We start from the raw sequence: 24,831 nt of genomic DNA on the forward strand, positions 1-24,831 counted from the left end.
TGTAAAGTAGAAAGAACCTTAGTTTTATTCTCTGTATTTCTTATCTCTCCCTCACTTGTATTTAACTCTAAATAGAACAGGACAATATGTTTTAAATGTTCTCACATTAGTTTCTTACATATTTCATATAGCTCTGCTAAGCTTGCCATTCAGCAAACTTCTAATAAGCTTGCCATTATTGAATACAGAAATTTCTGCAAATAAATAAAAACTGTGATTAGAAATATACACTTAATTTTAAAAACAATGTAACTCCCAAAGAAACATGATTAAGGAAAAAAAAAAACTGTTTAGTAAGGATAGTACTTAATTAAACTAGCTTTATAACCGCTTTCATAGAGGAAAAAATAGTAAAGGTCTATACAGTATTAATAAGAGATCAGTCAACCAAAACAAAAATTTTTATTTTTAATTTTATTAGATAAATGGAGGATGTTTCTATTCTCCCCAAAACGATGACAGTCTAGCCTAACAGTTATGATCAAATAAAGTTCAGAAAGTGATAAAAAGAATGAAGTACAGCAGAATCTCTATGATAGCTGATCAAGTAGAAAATAAACTGAATTGGGAATGAATTCAGTCCCAGCTGTCATTTAGAAATCATAACTTAATGACTTTAAAAGCTTTATTGCTAGTGAGAGTAAGCCCAAATAAAAAGATCTCTTAGTTCTAAGTCAAATATATTTTCCATTATATAGCATAGCTTAATAGTTGTGTGACTCTCATAATAATCAAATTATATGTAGTTTTTATATGGAGCTTTGCAAATGATATGCTACATTACCACACAAATGTAGTTATTTTATAAACAGGATATGAATAAACTTGAAATTTGGATTATTGCTAAAAACTGTTAGGAAAAAAATGAGTCTTAAAATATGTATAAGCAGACCAACTTCATATTAAGTAGGTCATGGCATTTCTGGAGGTTGATTCTAACATGGTATAATCAGATGACATAAATACCGCATATTATATAGATTTTTGTTATAGCCTGTAACCAAAGTTGCAAAATACTAAGGGTCACACTGTGAGATTTTTTTTTCCTAAATTCTAGTCTTAAAATACATTAATTTTCAAAATATCTTGACACCAAAGTATATACACTTGAGATCTTTTACCTTTATTATGACCCTCAAACAGGAAAATGTCAAAAAGACTCTTTCACCATGATGCCTTCACTAATTCCTGCAAGAATAGAAGGCTATACTTCAGTTCTCTGTATTAAGAGAACCAATAAATGTATTCAAGGAAACATATAAATGACTAAAGAGCTCCAAACAGCTAGATTCCAACACTAATAATTATCAGTGATTTCTATATAAGGAAGTTACCACACACAATCCTCCCTGCTTTTCTAACTAAAGCAAAAATGAATTTAGTACCTTGTTCATAGCAGAGATGGGCAACCACCCATTCTGCCTTTGGGCCAAATCCAGGACTGGGAGCACAGCTGCTGCTTTATGCCCTGCTGGATAATTCTTTACAATTGCCTCTATCCTCTGTATTAAAAAAAAAAAAAAGGCACCCATTTTACACTCTGGAAGATAATATTTTATAAATGAATTATAATATTAATTTAGTCATACCCATACCTTATAGTTTTCTGGTGTGAAATCAAATGGGATATCTGGGTTATTCTCAGGAGTATCCCTGTGCTACACAAAGAAGAAGAAAAGATTTCCCAAAATTATCAAAATTCTCTCTAAAGTGTGAATAGCACTGTACATTACTATACTATTACTGATCATTTAATCTCTTTGCTTTAGTTCCAACCTATGTCAAACTATCAGAAAGAATGACTAAAATACATTTGATACTATGATTACCAAAGTTAGCAGAGATCAAATATTTCAAAGTTTCAGAAAGCACACATTAAAGGTTAAAAGTAGTAGTTTTCCTCTAAAATAAAAAAAATTTTATCCAACTTCATCAGGAATCAGATCTTCTAAATTAGGTTACAAAAATATTACCAATCATTGCAATCCTTATAAAATTAAGACAAAATTTTGAGTTTTAACATATATGTGTTTTTCCTAAAGAGTGGGTATCAATCAGTATCAAAGGGATCTGAGGTCAAAAAAGTTAAGAACCACTGCTTTAGGTTTTCCATAACAGAAACTAGCAACATCAAAAAGATTTATTTCTTTTCCTTAAAAGAGCAGAGCAGGCTCTATTGAAAAACTGACAAGAAATGGCATGTCAACAGGAAATTAAGTGAATCACACTGAAATTAACACATCAATTAATGCTTTGTATGTGTGCTGAATACAAAACTGAATCTCTTGAACATTAACTCTAAGAGTTCTGCTTTGTAAAAAGACATAAAGAGGAAAGAAAACAAACTCTGATAATAATTTTAAGTATCTGGTCAATATGGTATGTTTTTAGACAAAGGTGATAAAGCAGGAAGCTACTTATTATACCACTAACATTAAATAATCATACAAATCTACTACATGGCCTTTAAACAGTAATCCCTGAAAACTGCATCAAGTCAGAAAAAGTAGACACATAATACTTTCTGAACTGTGCAACTAAGTTGGGGAGTTCATATATTTCTACCTGTAGTTACACCCTGGAAACAAAAATATAAAGACCAAATGCTAATGTATTCACTACATTAGTGAAATCCATGTGTTTCAAATTTGGGCCATTTGGGGATGCCCAAATTATAGCCTCAGAATCTTCAGTTAGCCAACATAACTCACTTTTAAGAATCTAAAGTGTGATGAGAATCAAATGAGGTTTCATAGTAATTTCATCAAAGAACAATCAAAATTCCTATTTCAAGTTTCTCTAGTGCCAATTTATATTTCTATTTGAGAGGTTTAGTTAGAACGATAATTTCTTGAAATGTGGAATCAGTTATGTTTAAATTCCAACAATGGCCAACATACACCAAATATACTAGTGTTTATATTTTGAGTTTTTTTTTTTGGGGGGGGTGATGTTGTGAATTGAACCTAGAGTCTTGCACATGCTAAGCAAGCACTCTACTATTGAGCTACATGCCAAATTTAGATATTACAATGAATTCAAGTTTTCAAGTCTTGCCACTATAAAAAAATCTGATTACTTACCACAAACAAGGCTCCTCCAGCACCATTCTGTACAGCTGTGTTATGCAAATTCTTTATATGTCTTCCCTGAAATTTAAAATGTTAAGAAAATGTAGTAAAAAATCATAAACCTTAGAAAATACTTTCAAATTACAGAGTAAAAGATCTTAAGAGATATGGCCTACTACCCCACTCTTGCTGATCTCTTATTTCAGGAGAGGCAGAAGGAAATGGGAACTCTAAAGGCAAGGTTATTAACTTGCCTGACCACAACCCATGTCCACTGATTTATATACCCTTTCTACTAAGCTCTGCTAGCATGCACGTGGAGAATTAATGTACCATTTAACTTACTAGCTTTCACTTTTGAATCAAATTGGATGCCAGCTTTTGTTTAATGTGGATCTTCATAAACATGTTTTCATACTGTATTGTATGAGTCATATACTCTGTACAAATGAGTCAACATTATCTTCCTTTTTAAATTTGACTATATTAGTTCAGAAACTCCAGCCATATGAGTAGTTTCTGAAAGTTATTTATGATGCCAAGCAGATAAACAAGGTATGACTGCTTTGGAAGGTACATGATTATTCTGTTACATTTCATTTCTCTTTGCCTTCTGCTCCCCTCCTCAAGTAATTCAACTATTCTAAAATCCTACAACTTCAGAGTTCTATACACCACACATGGTAAAAGATTGGATTAAAAATCAAACATGGAATTGATGAAGAATTGGTCAATTCAAAGAAAGTTAACAGAAAAGTAAAAAGAGTAATGTAACATAATAATATATTTAACTTTTCTCTAGGTCTAAGTATTATCTCAACTGAAGAAATAAGTTTCCATGGAACATCTGCTTTAATTAACAAGGGAAAAAAACTAGATACAGAATATAAGACATAGGTATTAAAACATGGGAATGATAAATATCAGTTCCAGGATAACTGAAAGGGTAATCAGAGAGAGATACAAAAATCTCTCTCTGGCATTAAACAAAAGCTGACATCCAAGGGGATTTCAACTCTGTTGGTTTCTCCCAGACCTTAGGTAGCTGGTAGATATACAACTGTTACCATTCTTAATGTTTTCTGATATATATATATATATATATATTTTTTTTTTTTAAAGAGAGAGAAAAATTGTGATACTTATATTCAAGGAGACATTGTATGTTCTTAAACTTTCATTCAGTTTCTCCAAAATTGCTTCTAGGATCAATCTATGAATTAAACAAAAGGTTATTCCTATATCCCTAATCTGCCTGTCTAGATCCCGAATAGATAAAGATAAAACTAAGACTGTGATTCCCAAATAATACCAAAACAATGATATCTGTATAAAACTTTAAAAATTAACAGAAACACTGCTATCACTTCAACTGAGAATGTGTTTTAAAAATCAAAACAATTTTTGAGTAACATAAGTGAGTTATTTAACTAAATTCTGAGAGAAAGGACCTCATAAGGATTGATGCAAGAGTAATATTAAGGAAAATATTCAATCCTCTCCTTTCTGAATTCTAACATATTCTGTTTATTGGCTTTTTTACCCACTCCTTATAAGGTTTTCCTCTGGTTCAGTCATCACTCCTACTTCTCTATAAATCCTTTTTAAATTTGACTATATTAGGGAGGAGGGTTTAACAAAACTAGGTATCAAAGGAGCCATCACTGAACTGCTTGCAGAACTTGCCTGGACTATGTATCACTTGTATGCATTGTGAACTATCTGTTCCTGCAGCAACTTGTGGTACTGTTGGGGTATTTTTGCTGATGGTGTCATCGGTGGTACAATTTTTCCAAAAGGAGCTGTCAATTGGCTTGGTGTATCCTCCTCCCTTCTGCTTGTGATGGTCGTTCAGCTAAAATTTGGGGGCCAACAGAGGTGAGGCAAAGAACCTCACCCCCCTGCTGGTACAAAGACCTATCCACAAGTGTGGCTGTATGCTGGACCGGTAGTCAGTGACGGGTATGATCCAATTGAAATGGTACCAACCCAAGACAGGAGGCTGACGCCTTGAGGTCAGCTCATCAGATGACGGGTAAGGACCATATGTAGTATTGGACAACCTAAGGTAGGCACGGTCCCTAAGCCACACGCTTGTTGTTTAAACAGAGAGGGGGAGATGTTGAGAGCCACAGAGGAAGGGGCCCCAGCAAACTTCCAGCTGCCAGCTGATGATTGGCTCATAGCGGCCCCAGCAAACTTCTAGCTGCCAACTGATTGGCTCCTCTGCCGTGATGCTCATTGGGTTGTTTCCCCGCCCTTTCAGACCACAGAGCTGCTCATTGGGGGACTTTTTTTTGGCTCCGCCCACGCGATCCAGCCAATCGACCTCAAGAGCAGGAGGAGTGGGGGAGGTGGAGAGGCTTGTGGGAAGCCTGTGGTGGCAGTTGGGCTCTGAGGGTTTTCCTGAAGAGCTGTGCGGTATGGCGTGTGTTCTAAAAATAAAGTTCGTTTCTTTTGACAAGTGGCTCCTGAATTGTGCCCAGCCAGACTGCGGCAGGTTCAGTCATCACTCCTACTTCTCTATAAATCCTTTGTATCTGAGAGTTTACCCATTATCATCTATTAACTATGCTGATGACTCTTAAATCTTATACATATTTGGTGACAGAGGTTAATAGCCTGCCGAGATCATACATATATTTTAAAAAATCAGAAATAAAGAATAAAGATCATGAACAAAATTTGACAGAAGTCAATGTTTTAAAAACTTACCAGTACTTAAAAACATTTAAACATTTTTGGCTATCAAGCTAGCAAATTTGTTTTAAAGACAATATTTCATTTTGTTAAACACATGGGGATATGAGCATACTGATATATTAGGGAAAATCTGCTACAGTCTTTTAAAGAAACAAAATTAGCATAAAATTTATGGAGAGCCTAAAAAAGTTTCCATCTTTTAACTTAATAATTCTACTTTTAGAAATTTATCCTAAAGAATATTTAAAATGAGGACAAGGTTTACATAAAAATGTTGCTTCTATCATGTTCATTGTAAATATAAATTTTTATTAAACATAAAAAAGGCCAACTTTGGAATATTATGTAGCTGACAAAAAAAATCTAAAACATGAAAACAGATATGAGGACCAACGGAATAGAAGATATAGAGCCAAATCTATAATGGTGCAGTCAACCTGATCCTTGATAAAGGTGCCAAAAGCAACATTTTTAACAAAGGGTGCTAAGAAAACTGAATATCCAAAGAGTGAAACTACATTCAAATCTCTCACCATGCATAAAATTCAGCTCATAATGGAACAAAAACCTAGGAATTAGACCAGAAACTCTGTAAATACTAGAAGAAAACAAAGGGTCAATACTCCAACGTATTGGCACAAACATCAACTTCCTTACTAAGACTACTAAAGCTCAAGAAATAAAACTAAAAATCAATAAGTGGGATGGCATCAAATCAAAAAGCTTCTGCACAATAAAGGAAATAAGAGCACCAAGAAAGAGCCTGTGGACTGGACGAAAATCTACTATTCCAACAGGGCATCAATATCCAGAATATATAAAGAAATCAAAAACTTACCACCAAACAAATACAAACACAATAACCCAATCAATAAGAAATCAAATGAACTACAAACACTTCTCAAAAGAAGAAATGCTAATGGCCAACAAATATTTGAAAACAGCTTCAGTAATTAGGCAAATGCAAATTAATCTTACATACTCTATTCCTGAAGGCAGCTGAGGTGAAAGAGGACCAACACCAACATGTTCTAGTGTAGGAAATGTCAATTTCATTGTTTCTAAACAAACATAATTCATTATTGTCTACATCACATCTGTAACTGGGACAATCCACTGGAATCTAATATTCCATAAATACCCTATCTAGAGAGAGACAACTTACCAAAGTGGTTAAAAACTCAACTCCAGAGCAAGTTTCTTCATCTGGAAAATCAGTTACTACGTATTACACAGGATTGTTGAAAAAAATGAAAAAAGATATTTCATGTAAATTACTTAATATATTGCCTGGCACATCTTAAGTACGTTTTCATTGTTACCTATCATTAGGTATCAGGAACTAACTTTTAATGTATTATTTAATTCTCAAATTTCCTGCAAGGTATTAGAAAATAGAGATTTAAACAAGTTATAAAAACTTCTCTAGGTTTCATCATTAATTAGTGGCAGAATTCACAGTAAGTCCCAAGATCTTATGGCTATAAAAGTTATGACATTATTACTTGCCATTTAAAGGAATTATTTGATGACATTAGAGCTCTGAAAGAACCAAGATCTAAGAAACTAAGGAGATTAAAGAAGAAAGCTGGGCATTCACATACAGGAAGACAAATTAGAAAAAGACTACCCTACCTCCTTAGCTTATAATGCTCTAATTTAGAGAGAAAGATGTAGGTTAATGTTTTTTACAATTAGGATTTTTACATAATTGCCAACTTTCTCCTAGTCCTGTAGAAAACCTGAAAAAAAATACACACACACACACACACACACACAAACACACTGTATATAAATATATATACATACACATACCCACATACATACACACACACACACACACACACACGTTTGTATAAGGATAGTATTTGAGCAAATTCAATTTCAATACCTGAAACTGACCTCTTCAAAACTATAGAAAAATGGTTCAGATAATATATTTAAAATGAAAGAAGTAAGCAAAATAGTGAGGATAAATTGGTAAACATTAAGCCCTCAATTTTTTTCAACTGGCACAAACTTACTCATCCATGCAGGTTTTATATACATCTTTTCAAAGCTACCCTGTTTTTTTTCTACATTTAGGAATGTCACCTATTTTATATTCACTATAATATTCCTGTCAGACCACTTTTGAATAAAGGAATAAGGAAAATATTTTAAAAGTTTGAATTAACATACATACACTACCTTAACTGGCTATTTAAACTCAGTTTTACTCAGTAATAAAGAGGCACATAAGAACCAACCAGCCTTAGAACTGGCAGGGGAGAGGAACTTAACCTAGACTAGACTGATTTGGAGAATAAGCCGAGTTCTATTCCAGGACCCCCTTGAACTGGACTATAATTTTTTCTCTGTAGTTTCTCACTAGGCTTGGAAATAGCTATACCTCAACAAAATTCCAATTAATTCAATGAACTCCAATTGAAAGTCCAAATAACTTTTTTTTTTTAACTAAACAAGAATATAACCTGATATATGGCACAGAATATTGCACCTTATTCTTTTCCTAAACTGGCTCAGCATCAAGCCCTTCTATATATTTTTTTTCAATGACTCCTCAAAAACCTATGGTAAGTTATTATTTCCATTTTACATTTAAAGAAACTCAGGCTCAGGGCTGGGGTTGCAGCTCAGTGGTAGAGCACTTGCCTAGCATGTGAGAGGTACTGGGTTCAAACCCCAGCACCACATAAAACAAATAAAGGTATTTTGTCCATCTACATCTAAAAAGAAAAAGAAACTCAGGCTCAGTGACAATAATTTGTCTCATACCACAGTGACCAACGGAGGAGGATTTTGAGCTCAGGCTTAAGTCCTGTGCTCTTTCTTCTAGCCTTTCCCTCTTACTATTATGTACAACATCAACACCAAAGCTCAAAATAACAAAAAATAAGTAACATTTTATATTCTCCCTGAACATAGATCGCTTAATGATGTTTTGATGGGTCCTATTCTTTTTCTGAGTTTCTTGTGTTGCTCAAGCAGTAGTATTGTTGCTCAACTCACATTTGAGGTCTATCATATATTTGAATTATAAAAGAACATTTAGCCAGGAGAACTTAATAAGGGACAAGAAAGCTGAAAGAAAAAACTGAAAGACTCATTAATTTAATTAGGTAAGACTAAGGTCAAGTAAATGAAAAACAATCTTTTCCTTTATTGGCAGCCAACTCAGGCAAGGACTATATACCATATTTCAAACAATCCCTCACATTTACAGATTAAACTCACAAAGATATGTTCACTTGAGCAGGGTCAAAGTACACATGTGAAAAATCTCCCAGTTGTTTCAAAGTGCTGTGGGATCCTTCCATACTATCTTCACACTGTTTACAACTCTTGCTAACTTGTTACCCTACAGCTACCCCATTACTAGCTCAAGCAACAAAATAAAAAGCTCCCCAAAAAGTCAATGTCCATGATACATTCACAGTAGATATTTTCACAATTAAAAAAAAAATGTTTTTTCAACAAAGTCACTGCTGAGTTTAATAATAATTGTGATACTTATTTCAAGGACAATCATAATACAAATGCTTACCCTGCATCAAATACTCTGCTATAAATTTTATAAATACTATATATAACTTATTTACTCCTCATAGCACGTCTACCAGATAGAAATTATTATTATCCCATTTTAACAGAAAAGAAAAATTATAGTTTTAAGTTATGCTATACTTTCAAATATACATAAGAACAGTTTTACAAATACCCTTCAGACAAAGTTCCATTGATAATTTAACTAAGAAATTAAATGTAATAAATGTAATAAATAAATGTAAGTGAACTTCCCCACACTATGAAAATCATCAAATAAAATTTGGCTAATTTTATAATACAGAAAAGCTATATGAAAAGCCCAGACATTACAAGTATGGTGCAGTACAAATTAAGATAACCATATTAAACATTATTTCCAGACACCTTGACCATAAATTAAAGAAAGTATTTTTTACATATGTAAAGCACAGCATGTAAACAAGTAACACCAATTGTTCTAAGGACAAGAATAATTTATAGAAATAAAATGTTAAGACATCATTTCAGTCAGTGGACCTGGACTCTGTCTCATCTATACCAACGACTGTTAACCTAAGGCAAGTTGCTCACTATACACCTAGATTTTGGTACCTAGAGAAAATATTCATTTTAAAAATTTTGGGCTGGGGATGTGGTTCAAGCGATAGCGCACTCGCCTGCATGCGCGGGGCGCTGGGTTCGATCCTCAGCACCACATAAAAATAAAATAAAGATATTGTGTCCACAGAAAACTAAAAAATAAATATTAAAAAATTTTCTCTCTCTCTCTTTAAAAAAAAAATTCAAATGATCTCAGATTTTGGGCCTCAGGAATTACATGGTAAACCCTAAAACACAAATAAATGTTGTATAAATTCAAATTGCTTTATTTTCTAGTACTTAAGGGTTAATACTCAAAAACCATGTTCACGTTGAATATCCTCTATTAGAAATCCTTGGGATAAGAAGTATTTCAAATTTTGGAGTTTTACAGATTTTGAAATTCTTGTATAGATCTTTCAGCTGAGCATCTCTAATCTGAAAAACTAAAACTTGCTAAGTGAAGCTAGCCAATCCCTAAAAAACAAATGCCAAATGTCTTCTTTGATATAAGGAGAGTAACTAAGAACAGAGTAGGGTCGAAGAGCATGAGAAGAAGATTAACATTAAACAGGGATGAGAGGTGGGAGGGAAAGGGAGAGAGAAGGGAAATTGCATGGAAATGGAAGGAGACCCTCAGAGTTATACAAAAGTACATACAAGAGGAAGTGAGGGGAAAGGGAAAAATAATACAAGGGGGACAAATGAATGTCAGTAGAGGGGGCAGAGAGAGGAGAGGAGAGAAGAGGGGAGGGGAGGGGAGGGGAGGGGGGATAGTAGAGGATAGGAAAGGCAGCAGAACACAACAGACACTAGTATGGCAATATGTAAATCAATGGATGTGTAACTGATGTGATTCTGCAATCTGTATATGGGGTAAAAATGGGAGCTCATAACCCACTTGAATCAAAGTGTGAAATATGATATATCAAGAACTATGTAATGTTTTGAACAACCAACAATAAAAAATTAAAAAAAAAAAAGAAAGAAAAGAAAAACTAAAACTTTATAAGTATCAAAAAGTTTTGGGATTTTAGAGCGTTTCAAATTTCAGATTTTCAGAAAATGATACTTAATCTGTATTTGTTTAAATTAAGAAAACTGTAACCCAGGAGGAGTTTTGAGTACTTCTTAAAACATCTAACTCAATCTTTTCATCAGGTTGGAACTCACTACCTTAAGATACACTGTATTTAATATATATTCTAGCTCACAGTTCATGGATTTTACTAATAATCTTCAAGGTGATAATGAATCCAAGAACAAGAATGAGATAATCTTTTCCAACCTGGAATCTTTGGAATAAGGCATAGTCAGTGATTTTAAGAAATTTCCCTCTTCACACCACAAAAGATTAAAGATACATTCTATCACTATCAAATCTGAAAGACAGTATGACATATCTGTACTTTCCAAACTAATTTTCTCATGGTGCAAACATGAGATCCCCTAGACACAACTGCATTCTTTTATTAGAATCAAAAATATTTTCTTTTGGGCGATGGAGATATAACTCAATATCAGAGTACCTGTCTAGCATGCAAAGACCCTGGATTCAATCCCAGCACCACCCAAAACATAAATAAACAAACACTTTAATCATCAACTATTACGAACCCCTTTAAAATTAAAAGCAATTACTTTTCTACACCCCAAACTTCCTCATGCTAAGAATAAAACCTGAGAATTGACCCCTTGACATAGAAGGATTCCAGGGAAACTGAGACTGTGACATGTTTCTTATTAACATAGTCTAGCTAAATCTATGTATATTCCCTGCCTTTGTCCCATTATGCCTCCCTCTCCTCATAAAAGCTTCCAATGGTGCACACCTGTAATCCCAGCAGTTTAGGAGGCTGAGGCAGGATCATAATTCAGCAATTTAGTGAGGCCCTAAATTACTTAGCAAGACCCTATCTTAAACTAAAAAAAGGACTGGGGATGTGGCTTGGTGGTTAAGTGCCCCTGGGTTCAACTGCCAGTACCAAAAAAAAAAAAAAAAACAAAACTCTCAACTGGAGATTTGAGACAGAAAAAGGTCTTTTTCCCCTCATCAAAATGTCTCCTGAGCTTGAGTAGGACAAGTGCTAAAACCTTTCTTCCCAGTAACCTACTGTTTTGTAATTAAGTTAACAAGTCTGCACATTCTCATCTTTAAGATTGTGTCTTTGTTTTCACTTCAGGTAGTCAAAGATTCTATCTATCCTCATACAGGAGCTAACAAGCTGGATTTTAGTTACCCTCTTCTAGACATTTTTGTACCTTCATTATGCTATCCTTGAGCTAAAGAAGGACTAAAACCTGTGCAATAGTCTTGTGTATTATATTAATATTAGTGTACTGTATTATACATTAAAATTATAATGTTTTTATATTTCCAACAGTCTATCAATCATCTATATTTTACCATTACAGTACATTAAACCGATAATGATAATAACAAGATCATCTTTCTGAGTCATAAATCATGGCTTTTAAGCAGCATTTCCCAATTCACACCCCTGCCATATGTATACTTTTACTGTGCTGGTAAAATTAAACTTCTGCCACTCACCATGATAGTTACATAATTCTGCAACTTAATCCCAAACAGCTGCTTCGCTACCAGAAATAATATGTAGATGGGTCAAGTACTTTCACAAATAAGTGACTTAAGTACCCTCTTACCTGTGAGATTATCAAGAGGGTGGCCTTTATACTGAACCCCAAGATAACTGATTAACACTTCTTTATTAAGAGAAATGTAATTTTATGTCTACATTTTCCTACCTTTATGTCAATTTCTAGTAACTTTTAAAAATGATTCCTCATCTCAATCAGAAAAGGATGTAACAAAGTATTTTTCAGGCCCATGGTATTTCAACATTAGATAGGCATTAGAGATAATATCCTACACTGTCATCATGAAAAACACTTCAGAATCCTCTTTTCTTTCTCACTGATCAATCATCAAATTCTATCCATTTTACCTGTACAAATTTTTAAATTGGTATTCCTACCCCTCCATTTTCCATGCTTATATCCCCATTCAAATTTTTCTTATTTCTCTCCTAGATTACTACAGTAACCTTCTAACTGTCCCCTACCTTCCAGTCTCATCTGTCTCTACATCTCTAGAGGCTCTTACCAAAATTACAATGGAGAAGGGATTTGGGGGTCCTAGTGGTGGAATCAATCTGATTATGCTACTGATCTACTTAAAAACGTCCACTGCATAGAGAATAAAATTTAAACCCTGTGGTATGATATATACCAAGCCCTTTATGATCCTTTCCTGTCTCAACTTCTAAGGTGATTTTTCTTTCTCCATTCTACTTCACTGTCCTTCACCTAGACCTAATACTCTCATTTTATATTTCCCGTTCATCCATCATGACAAAGTTAACCTCTTCTTAATCTCTACAGCTCCTAACTCCATCTCTTTTCCCTAAGTATAATGAAATCACTTCCATAGCCTCTGAGCACACTGGCACAGCCTTCTATTATTACAGCACCTATTAAACTTAGATCTTCACCGTATATAACAATGTCCCTTGGTACACCTGAGCAATTTCAGAAAGAAAGATAAAAAATAAAATAAAAACACTTGAAAAAAATCTCAAACTCTAACTAAATAAATAAGTCAATACAAAATAAAATAAAATAAAAACAGACATGCAAACATGAAGGTGAACTCGACAGTGAACTATATTGCTAAGCTACAATATTCCACAGGTTAGGTTTTCTGAATGCAGTTTAACAATGGGTTTATCTGGACTTGACACCAACACATCTATATATTGCATAGAATATTGTATATTCTATACAATATATAGAATGGTATTCTATACATTCTATATATTGTATAGAATGCTCTTTATACAATCTTCCTAAATATTGTATAAAGAGCATTCTATATAATATTTGGGAAGATTTGCTCATATTAAAAAGAGAACTCTAGAATCCTTAAGCTAAAATGGAAATCCCTTGGTATAATACAAAATTAGGGTTAAGAATCTCTAATGCAATTGGGAAAACATTTCATTCCACACAACTTAAAAATTAAAAAAGAAAGAGGCTGCAGTTGTGGCTCAGTGGTAGAGCACTTGCCTAGCATGTGTAAGGCACTGGGTTCAATCCTCAGCACCACATAAAAAATAAATAAAATTATTGTGTCCAACTAAAAAAACTTTTTTAAAAAAATTTGAATGAAAACATTATCATGGAAGGTGGCATACTTCTAGCATAACCAAGTAGATATATTAAGCCAAACCACTGGTAACAACTATAGACTTACAAACACTGAGCAAAATGTTTACTTCTGAAGGAATTGGAGAACAACCAAAGATAGACACACACACAGAGCAGGGAGTCTATATTCAGAAGAAGCAAAAGCCAGTAAGATTTGTTTTTGTTTTTTTCTTTACATCTTTTAGCCTGAAGACAAAGCCCCTAGTTTGCCACTACTGCTGGACAGCTCAAACCAAGAGAAAACATTCAGTCTTACTGGTTTGAAGGACCAAAGGAGTGTCTGAGCAAGTGGGAAACTTCAGAAAATGAAGTACCAAAATGGGGAAGCACCATATATAACTGTACTTATCTCTGGCTGAGCCCTGTGCATGCAACAAACTTCAAGCAGCCCAACTAAGAGAACTGAGTCAATATTTCATCTACTGCTCACCACAAGGAAATAAACAGCAACAACAAAAGACAGTCTTTGAAGGAAAAAAACAACACCTAGAGCCTCTACATTTTTCACAATGTTCAAGATACAATCCAAAATTATTCAATATGATTGGGGAAGGGGAACACAACCTATTTTCAAAGGAAAAAGAACAATTATCAGACAACAATTTCAAAAGTAGCAATAACCATCATTACAGACATAAAGAAAAATATCCTCAATGAATGAAAAAGCACAATATTTGAAAATGCCACCATAACTCTCTCACTACCAAACCAAAAGTAGTAGTTCCGGAATGAAATAGTTCTGAGTTTGAAGTGGTGTCAACATTACAAAAACTGACATGTAATTATTAAAGGAAAGAGAGGAATAAGTCTGTGTCATGTCTATTGCTATAAAATATCACACTATAATTTTTAGTCAGTTCTTACAATCTTCCATTGTGGTGTTAATCCACCTTAACAGAGAAAAAAAAAAATGAAGCTCAAACAGATTGGTATTAAATTCTGGGTTTGAGTGGGTAGGGGTATGTATGCCAGTGTGCAGTGATGGGATTCTGGCTTGTAGGCAAGAGCTCCAATACTGAACTACACCCCCTAGCCATAGGCATTTTTTTAGGCAACTATGAGCTGAGAAACTTTTAGCTGAACAGATTAGTGGCTAGCTAACATGGCAGAAATTATGATAGTAAATTTTTTTGAAAATGTAAATGGTCAAGATTTCTCTTAAGAAGCTAAGCTCATTCTTTACTATCTGTAAAAAGTTTAAATAGCCTGGCTATGTAAAGTTATAGAATCTCCTCATGATAAAATAATATACAGCATTAAAATGACAGTAATGTCAACTGATAAGTTGATCAAAATTATGAGGAAAAAACCACATGACTAGTACCTTTTGATTTTGTATATAAAAAAATTATAAACTCTGAAATTGCAGACATCAAAATGTTAACAGTAGTAATTTTCAGATTGATGAGACTATAGGGTGGTTTATATTTTTTTTAGCTTATTCTATTTGCTACTCCCAATATTCTGTTTTTCCAGCAATATATTACTTGCATAATAAAAAATTAAACTTGCCAAAAAATATTTATTGAACACAAACTAAGTATGAGTATTATTTGTAAAAATAAAATTGCAAACACTAACATAAAACACGAAAAAATATCCAAAGTCCCTTTTTTTCAATGTTAAAAATCTCTAACCCTTTTTACACCTCTAATCCCAGTTGCCTCAAAATAAATCAACGGGTATTCTTATTTCTGTTTTCCTAATAGCAGACAAGGTCTGATCCTCATCTTTCATCTAGGGTTCTGCAAGCCTCTTATGGTTGTAGCCTCCCTGTTTCTATCTCCAGTCAAACCCATTCCACCCTCAGTCCCATCCAGTGACCTATCCAAAACAGAAACCTGACTATATCCCTCTATTCTAAAACCTTTCACTGACTCCTCCCTACCTCCAACATAAAATCGGATTTAGAATAGCAGAATGCAAGGAGCTCCAAGGTCTGGCCAATGCCCCTCATTTTATTAGAAAACTAGCCTTAACAGCAACAGTAGAGTTGGCTGCTCATATATACCAACCTTTCTCTTGCCAACATCAATAAGTCTTTTTTCATGCTGCCCTGTCCACCTAGATTACCTCCTGACTTTTCCCCACTCTGTTAATATTACCTCCAGGAAAAATCTTATCCCACCTTCAAACTAAATTGGATGGCCCTATTCAGATTTCTAACATTGTTGTTTTGTTTTTTTGGTTTTTTTTTTAACTGTATCATATTTACGTTATCAATTCCACAAGAACAGAGATTAAGTCCGTTTATAATCTGTAATAAGGGAAAAAAAACAGTAGGATCCCAAAGATGAGATGTAAAAATGTAGATGCTTAATACCGCATTTGGCACACATAAAATAGTAACCAAATGTATCAATACTATTATACACAGTAACCTGCACCCAGCAGAACACGACCTACTCAAATATTAACTGAAAGATATAAATGGAAATATTCCCATTTTACCTCTAAGGAAACATTAACAGCCCAAGGCCATATAGCTACAAAAGGCAGTGAAGATACCATCCAAACTCTTATCTAACTCTACAGTCGTGAATTAATATGTTATCTGCCTCTCTTTTGCTGAAAACTGGCTCAATCTTTCTTCTTCATTTCTAGCAACAACAACAACAAAAAAAAGACCAAAGGCAAATTAGGCTTTTTTTTTCCCCCAGTAAATGACCTGCTACTATAATCATCATTTCTGGAATCTGCATTAACTAACTTGAGTGCTTCTTTGCAATTCAACTTATATGTACTTGAACCTCAAAGATGACCGAAATTCTACATTTTTTAGTTGGGTGCAGTTGTTTGTGACACAGTTTTTTTCGCACTTAGATTGATAACGATTACTAAGAGCATTTTCAATATCGAAGCACAACTGCAGTCAATCAAACACTGGTCACCCTTATCTAGACCTAAAGAAACTCAACCTTCAGCAAACAAGCCAGAGTTTTCTCCGGTATGCTGTAACCCCACAGTAACGCCATCGATAGACTTTATGTGTAACGTGCCTATTTCCTGAGATCCGGAGGTCTTGGATACGGCCCGACCAGCCGAGGGCAGGCCTAGGTTCCGTACTAAAGCAAACCAACAAAATCCATCGGTAGCCCTGCCCTCCTGTACTCTGACCAAATTAGGCGTACACTTCCCAGTTTGGAGGGGGAAGCCACGCACCCGCGGCAGCTACTGTTGCCGACCCTCCCTCGGGCTTCTTCACTCTGCGTGAAGCTGCAAACGCTCGGGACAGGGCCAAGGCCACAGTGTCCTTGCCGCCGCCTGCTGATGGGTCCAGAGCCCAAGGTCCTCCTGTGCCCCAAACTAGGGGAGGCACAATAAGTGGGAGAAGGGTGGCGGCAGTGCCCGGGCTTATCCCGAGCCTCCTTACCCACGGGGCGGTGAGGCCTGCCGCCCGGGCCCGGAACACCAAGGAGAAGAACATGGCGGACTAAACTATTCGCCTTTCCCCGGCCGCGCCAAGCGATACTCCCGAGCGAGCCCGAGACGCACGGCGTGCGCGCGCCCGAGTTCAGGCCTGGCGTCCCGGGCTGCGCTCCGCTCTCTACGCTGAGGGGCGGTGGCCTACAGAGGCGCGCGGAGACTGCTGGGCCCACTGGGCGGGGCGGGGAGGGGAACCAGCCAAGGCCCTAAATGGCTGGGTCCTTCGGTTCAGGCTGGGGTCCTGCCTTGAAAGGAAGAGTCCCCGAGCTGCTCCTTGGGCTCCTGGGGGAATAAAACGCCGCCAAGCGGGATTTATGGGGTGAGCTTCCCCGCCCCCCCGACCCGGGAAATTCTTGTGAGGATTAACTGCCTCTTCTTGTCTTGGAATTACTTTAAAAAGAAAAAGTTGTAAGTTTTATTTTTACAAATTATGACATTCCGTACACAGAAGTAAGTTAGATAGAAATGTTTTGGTTTCCATTTCTTTGCTTCAGAGATGTGTAACGAAGTATTTGGGGGTGAAATGATGTGCTGTCTGTAATTTGCTTCCTGGTAATGGGGAGTGGGACGTAAAAATTAAGATTGGTCGTTAGGGATGGCCTTTAGAGCCTCACACTACATCTCATTACTGTTCCCCGTAATTTTCTGTATCAGAAATGTTTCATAATACTGCTTTTAAAAAGTCATTTCCTTCTTAATGTTTGTTTGGTCATCTCTGGAAATTCCAACAAGTATTTATTCAGTGACAGCTAGTATACTCAAAGCACTGTTTCCTACTGTGGAGAGTTTACCAAGCACTTACTGCCTCCTGATTTTTCCCTTCACTGCCTTCTTTTCTTCTGTGTCACATCCTGTACCTGCTCCCTTCCTTTTGTCCATTTTTTTTCCTATAATAAATTTGTAAATAGTATCTGGAACTTTAACAGCAGCACAGGAATTTTAAAAGTTTAACCTTCCTGAGTTTAAAAACTCAGTTTAAGATATTCCACTGCATCCTCCATGAATTATAGAATTCAAGACACAGAGGGCTGCCAGCCAGTGACACCGAATGCCTTGGTTCCCATTTCTTTGTACTCTTTTATATTAGTCCTTTATATTAGTTTGCCTTTTCTAAATCAGCAGCAATATTCTTTTTTCTTCCTTTCTTTCTTTTTTTTTTTTAAGTCCTGGGGATCAAGATCAAATCCAGGGCCTCAAAGCTTGTCCTGCATGACTTTGACCTATCCTTAGTCCAAATAATTCTCAAGTTAAAGTGTCAGGATTAATGTCTCTCACACCCAGAAATGTAAGTTGGTTTCCAGAGCCATTCCACTTATAAAGTAACCCAATGTGCAATCAACTATTCTTTCTGGAGTCCTTAGGTTAAAATTGTAGGGGCTATTTGAAAAATCTCTATTCTTCCTCCCACTTTCTAAGTTATTGCCTCTGGGCACAGACCAACATAGATGGCAATGATTTCAAATGAAAGTAGCCTAGGCTGGGTATGCAGCTCTGTGGTAGGATGTGTGCCTAGCATGCTTGAAGCTCTGGATTCAATCCCCAGCCCTAAAGGAAAAAAAAAAAAATAGTAACCTAATTCTGTGGGTTTGATAGATTATATACATATAATGAACAGTATGTCTGGCAAGTTAGATATATTCTACTATTCTAAGTGCTACTACTCTCAGCTTAGGAAAATTGGCCATAACTAGAGTGATCAACCCTTTAAATAAAGAATGTGTTCCCAGATGCCGTGGCACACACCTGTAATCCCAGTGACTCTGGAGGCTGTGGCAGGAGGATCACAAGTTCAAATCCAGCCTCAGCAAGGCGCTAAGCAACCGAGTGAGACCCTGTCTCTAAATAAAATACAAAATGGGGCTGGGGATGTGGCTCAGTGGTCAGGTGCCCCCAAGTTCAATCCCTGGTACCAAAAAAAAAGAATGTGTGAGCTAGAAGAATGTCTATCTATGGGATAATCAAACGTGGGAACTTCAGCTTTCTCCTTCCCATGATTTCTTCTCCAGTTAAACCATCACACACACACAGGCCCTATTGAGGACATGGTATAATGAAAACGATGAGCTTTGTAATGAGATAGACTTAGATTTGAATTCTGACCTCATCATTTACTGGATTCTGTGAAGCTTTGGTTCCCATTTTCTGAAAATATAATCAGAGCATTAAATCATTCAGTTTATAGAAAATGGTTAACATGTAGCCTGTCACACAGTAATGATTCAAAAATGCTTCATTTCTTTCCAATGTGAGCTGCTCCATCTATGGAACATTTGAGTCAAGTATCTTAAATTATAATCATCTCCTAAATCACATCCTTCTTATTAAAGCAGCCACAAGCAGATCATGCATTCTGCCTCTCAGCATGCCTGCACATAACAATACTGGCCTGTGTACCTCACTGGACTTTACATGAATAAGAGACAGGTCCAGTCCTGCTTTTCAGAAAGAAGTACCAAGAGCTGGTAGGTAGAAAATCAAAACTCCATAGAAAGGGGAAAAGGGATAAGACTACTGTTTGATGAGTAAGAGAGAGCTTTAGAGAAATTTTTTTTAAAAAAAAAAAGTTTCCAACAGGAAATTTGAATTGCAAAATAGAGCGATCTGGTCACAATGGTAAACTAAATTGTTGTTTCATGACCTTTCCAAATTCTTATCAAGTGAATCATGGATATGTGGGACCAAAGAGGAAGTAAAAGTTCATAACAGCCAGTAACATAACTATATAGACTTCAAGAACAGACTGTTTAAAAAAAAATAAGCAGAATATCATTGAAGCCATTATTAGATTCATGTCACTTATTATTCCCCCAATATGGCACTGAATCTTATTGGCTTCCATGGGTAATGTGAGATTTTTCTGTCATAATTTGATCAATCCTTCCCTACCTAAGTAATTGTTAGTCAGCTTCCTATTACTGTAACAAAATACCTGAAATAATCAGCTTATAGAGAGAAAAGTTTTATTTTTGGCTTACAGTTCCAATGTGGTTCATTGGCCCCATTGTTTTTATTTTTTTAGGTTCACTCTTTTTGGAGGTGGGTACCAGGAATTGAATCCAGGGACACTCAGCCACTGAGCCACATCCCCAGCCCTATTTTTGTATCTGTTTGGAGACAGAGTCTCACCCAGTTGCTTAGTGCCTCACTTTTGCTGAGGCTGGCTTTGAACTCCATCCTCCTGTCTCAACCTCCTGAGTCTCTGGGATTACAGGCATGCACCACCTCACTCGGCTGGCCCCATTGTTTTTGGATGAGGTAGTACATCATGGCAGGGAGCACATGGTGAGCAAAGCTGCACACCTCATGGTGGCCAAGGAACAGAGACAGGGAGAATAGGGACTGGAGCCCTATTACTCCCTTCAAGAACATGCTCCCGGTGACCTGGAAAGCTCCCACTAGGCTCCATCTCTTAATGTCCACCACCTCTCAATGTCCATCACCTCTCAATGTACACCACTTCTCAATAGCCCCAAGCTGGGGACTAAGCCTTTAACACATGAGCCTTTGAGGAACATTCAAGATCCAAACTATTGCCGTAAGTAAATAACAGGGAACACTGTTTATGCCTAATAGATTGGAAAAATTTTGAGATTGCTAATACTGGTATTATTAATGTATGGGTAACATACTCTCACCCAGCAATGGGAGTAGATCAGCCTCTGAAGATTGTAATTTTGCAATGTACATTCAGTTTCTTAACAAGAATTTATGCTAAGGAAATAACTGGAAAAGTGTATAAAAATGTTTATTACAATGTTATTCAAAATCTCGGAAGCCTGGGTCCATTGGCCCCATTGTTTTTATTTTTGGAAACTACTACCATGGAAACTACTATCAATAGAGAGTCCATTAAATAAATTTACAGTACATCTCTACAAGGAAATATATTTACCTGCAGATTTTAGAATAACAATGAAGATCAATATTTAATGTGTGTTGTCTTACAATCAGTGTTTGTGTTGCTAGAGAAAATAAAGGTGTGTTCACTTTGAGAAATAATCTAACAAAGGAAAAGGAAAAAAATTAATCTTTTATACCCATTTCTTTTTAATAAATGAGAACTTTTTTTTTTTTACTGCTATTAACTTTCTTTCAGGTTTTAGTTTAGAGTATTCATTAGTGTGGTGAGCATTCGAGAAATGGGCCAGTTCTTAGGCTCTTTGGGAAGCTTTTAGTCTATGCAGAAGAAACAGCTTTGGATTCCCCCTCCCCCTCCCAATCCTGCATATTAAAATCCCTGTATTTGAATTCATGTCTTCCTTACCCTGTTACAAAAAGGTTCATATAAAATTTCTTTAAGTAGCCAATTCTCCTTGCATGTATAAAATTTTTTGACTAGAAAAATTATATTGAATCATAGTAGTTCATTTGCTGCATATACGTGTGAGGTGTAATATAAACAGCGTAAGTGATATAATAAAAGAGTGATCAGAACAAAGTGAAATTTGCCAGGAAAAAAACTTATTCATTTAGTACACAAATATATTTTTAGCCCCTTTTGTGTTCTGGGCACTAGAACACTGGCGATACAAAGGCAGAAGACCATAGCCCTTCTTAGGAAAACCTTACAGGAAAATAATACAGAGTTATATGCAAAGTGAATTGAAAACTTACAGAAAGTAATGCCAAAGTCTTACTGAGAGACTAGCTTTCACAGAGTGTGATTGGGCATAAATAGGTCAAGGGGGCAAAAGCAACCTTCATCATCCTTAATAAAAGCAAAATGCTTTTGGCAAAGACTAGCACACTACTGTGTATTGGTGTCAAGATGATGTGGGATAGGATCTCCAAGCCAGATAAGAGGAGGCTGTGGTATCAGGGAAGTGGAAGGACAGGCATCTTTGTATGGATTATGACATGGCCTGTTGGATGGGTACAGGTATCAGCCTTGTATCAGAATAGAATAGAACACATCTGGTCCAATCTCCTTAATCTACAAGTAGAAGAAGAAAGGAAAGAAGGGGAGTGAAGGAATTTGGGAGGACTAAAGAGAAAAGAAAAAAAAAATGTCTGAGATTGCCAGGAACTTAACAACTTCCTTCTTAATAAATGATTGAATGTAATGTTCTATGTAATGGCATTTGTATATCTCTGTAAAACCAATGGGAAGGTTTCTTTTGTTAATCTGGATAGCAGAAATTTTAGGCTATGTTCCCTAGCTCTAGCTCGTGGTTCTTATATTTATATAGTCAAAGGTCAAAAGCTGACTAAGAACAGATGAGCTCCTTCCTTTTGCATCATTTTTCAACCTTTCAAAGGGCTTAAAATAAACTATCATTTTTTCCATTATTTACTTAAGAGATTTGTTTTTCAGAATTCATAGTTCTTGGAACCCCCTCCCCCCGCCCCGCATCATACTTATGAAGTATACAATCTGACTCCTACTCATCTATCAATACCTAAGGGATGCTAGCATTAAGATGCATGCTTTAAATCACCCAAAACAGTAAGAAGGCCAAATTGACCAGTAATGTTTGTGATTTTCCATAAGTATCTCTCACGTGTAGAATCAGGAAATCTCCTTGAGACAGAGGACGATAGAGAAATTCATCAAAGAAAAGAAAGTCGGCCCTTATCAGGGACCATGCTTGCAGAAGGACGCAAACAGCAGGCCAGTTTCACTTTTTGCAACCACGTACGAATATACCATGAGACGCAAGGAATGAAAGGGGTAAAGGTTAGCATTGTTTGATAAAATGTTTATGGAAGTTAAACTAAAGGTCTTAATCTTTAGCTAAAAATGTCATTATATATCTAAGTAAGAAGAATCATGAAAAAATGTGAAAATATCTATAAAAAAATATCTACTCCAATTGAAGGTTAATCTGATTTTATAAGTAGGATACATTTTTAAATGTTGATTTGGCCTAAAAATAAGAAAACAGCTCAAAAAAGCTTTGACATTTTTATGGCATTTCCCAGTGAATAAGACATATGTGTATTGAAAGAAAGTTGAAAAGGGAGCTAGAGATATAGCTCAGTGGTAGAATGCTTGCCTATCATGTACAAGGCCCTAGGTTTAAACATCCCATCACTGCCAAAAAGAGGGAGGGGGGGGGGCTGGGAGGGAAAGAGGGAAGGAAGAAAAAAGAGAAGAAAGGAAGAGGAAGGAAACAACAGATGAATGAATTTATTTTTCTAATCAGCATTTCTTCTTAGGTAAATAATAAAACAATTAACATAGTTGTTTTTGTTGTTGTTTTTCTGCTGGTGTTCCAACCTAGGGCCTTGTGCTCGACTACTTAACACATTCTTAAAACCTACTTACAAAAATTTGTAGTTTTCCTTATGTAGAGAAGGATTTGGACAGATTTTCATATAGATTCACTCTTCTACTGAACTGCAACTCCAAATCTCTTTGGGGTACAATTACCCAGAGTACATCTAGTACCTAAATCCTTTCTAACAACCTCTAGATAAATCTAGATTCTGAATCCTATTTGCCTGAAGCCTCAGTTGTGAAGACTCCTTCTGACTGTCATGGCAAGTGCAGTTTTGACTAGATACAGCTTCTATTTTTTCACAAAACAGATTTTCTCTGTTTAGCATTTTGAAAAGCATTATTGAAAAATGAATATATCCAGAGCCATCATGGGGAAAGACTTGTTGACATTCATTTCATACTCATTTGGTATTCCTGCAATAGTGAATTTTCCCTTTCCATGACTACATTCTAAATTCCACATTTTATTAAATGTGTATCCTGAGAGGTTATCCTAAAAGGAACAGATTTTATCATCCTCTACAATTTCTCAACCCATTTAATATTTTCCAAATTCCTTTCATATTTCAGGGACGGACACACTAAGTTTTAAAGATGTCATGATAAAGTCTTGCCTTCAGGGAACTGGCAGTCTAGCTATTAGTACATGTCAGAGTTCTTAAGTGGATCTGTTCACTAGAAAGAATGGAATTTGCAACTCCAAATTCTCCTACTATATTGCTTTGCCCACTCTGAAATCTGATGTTAATCTTGCTATAGTGCAATTTTCAACTCTTCGTGTTGTTGTAGGAAGATAAAAATTCAAACTAACAAACACCATTAAGAATCTGCTATAACCAGGTGTTAAAGAGTGGGCAGACTTCTAATATGGCTTCCAATTATCCCCACTTCCTTGTGTTCATGAAAGTAAACTTATATAAGTAACCTCCTCATCTAATGTGTAGACTGGACCTGGGACTTGCTCCTAAACAATGAAATATGGCAAAGGGGTTGGAATGTCATGTCCACGATTAGGTTTGAAAACAGTCTCTATTGCCCTTCTGGCTTACA

At 35.9% G+C, this 24,831-nt stretch overlaps 1 protein-coding gene and 1 long non-coding RNA gene across 5 annotated transcripts in view; one reads left to right on the top strand and one right to left on the bottom strand.

Moving 5' to 3' along the window:
* The window catches only part of Ndufv2 (NADH:ubiquinone oxidoreductase core subunit V2), a 31,880-nt gene extending 14,218 nt beyond the window's left edge, over window positions 1–17,662 (bottom strand). Inside the window, exons 1-4 of the mRNA XM_046457787.2 lie at window positions 17,506–17,662; window positions 3,084–3,149; window positions 1,596–1,658; window positions 1,386–1,502 (exon numbers count right to left, since the gene is read on the bottom strand). Coding sequence (XP_046313743.1) covers window positions 1,386–1,502; window positions 1,596–1,658; window positions 3,084–3,149; window positions 17,506–17,559 — 300 coding nt within the window. The 5' untranslated portion in view covers window positions 17,560–17,662. The remainder of the gene's footprint in view (window positions 1–1,385; window positions 1,503–1,595; window positions 1,659–3,083; window positions 3,150–17,505) is intronic.
* A 62-nt stretch (window positions 17,663–17,724) lies between these two features.
* The window catches only part of LOC124101677 (uncharacterized), a 33,478-nt gene continuing 26,371 nt past the window's right edge, over window positions 17,725–24,831 (top strand). For 2 of the 4 annotated variants that reach the window (XR_006854686.2, XR_009228053.1), the window contains exon 1: window positions 17,725–17,877. This is a non-coding gene — a long non-coding RNA (uncharacterized LOC124101677). Of the gene's footprint in view, window positions 17,878–17,899; window positions 21,094–24,831 lie in introns of those variants that run through there. The other 2 variants (XR_009228052.1, XR_009228054.1) reach the window with 1 other exon arrangement.

This window comes from Marmota monax, unplaced genomic scaffold, assembly GCF_021218885.2.
Source record: "Marmota monax isolate L192 unplaced genomic scaffold, Marmota_monax_Labrador192_F-V1.1 WCK01_AAM20220418_F8-fsc00328, whole genome shotgun sequence".
NCBI classification, from domain to species: domain Eukaryota; kingdom Metazoa; phylum Chordata; class Mammalia; order Rodentia; family Sciuridae; genus Marmota; species Marmota monax.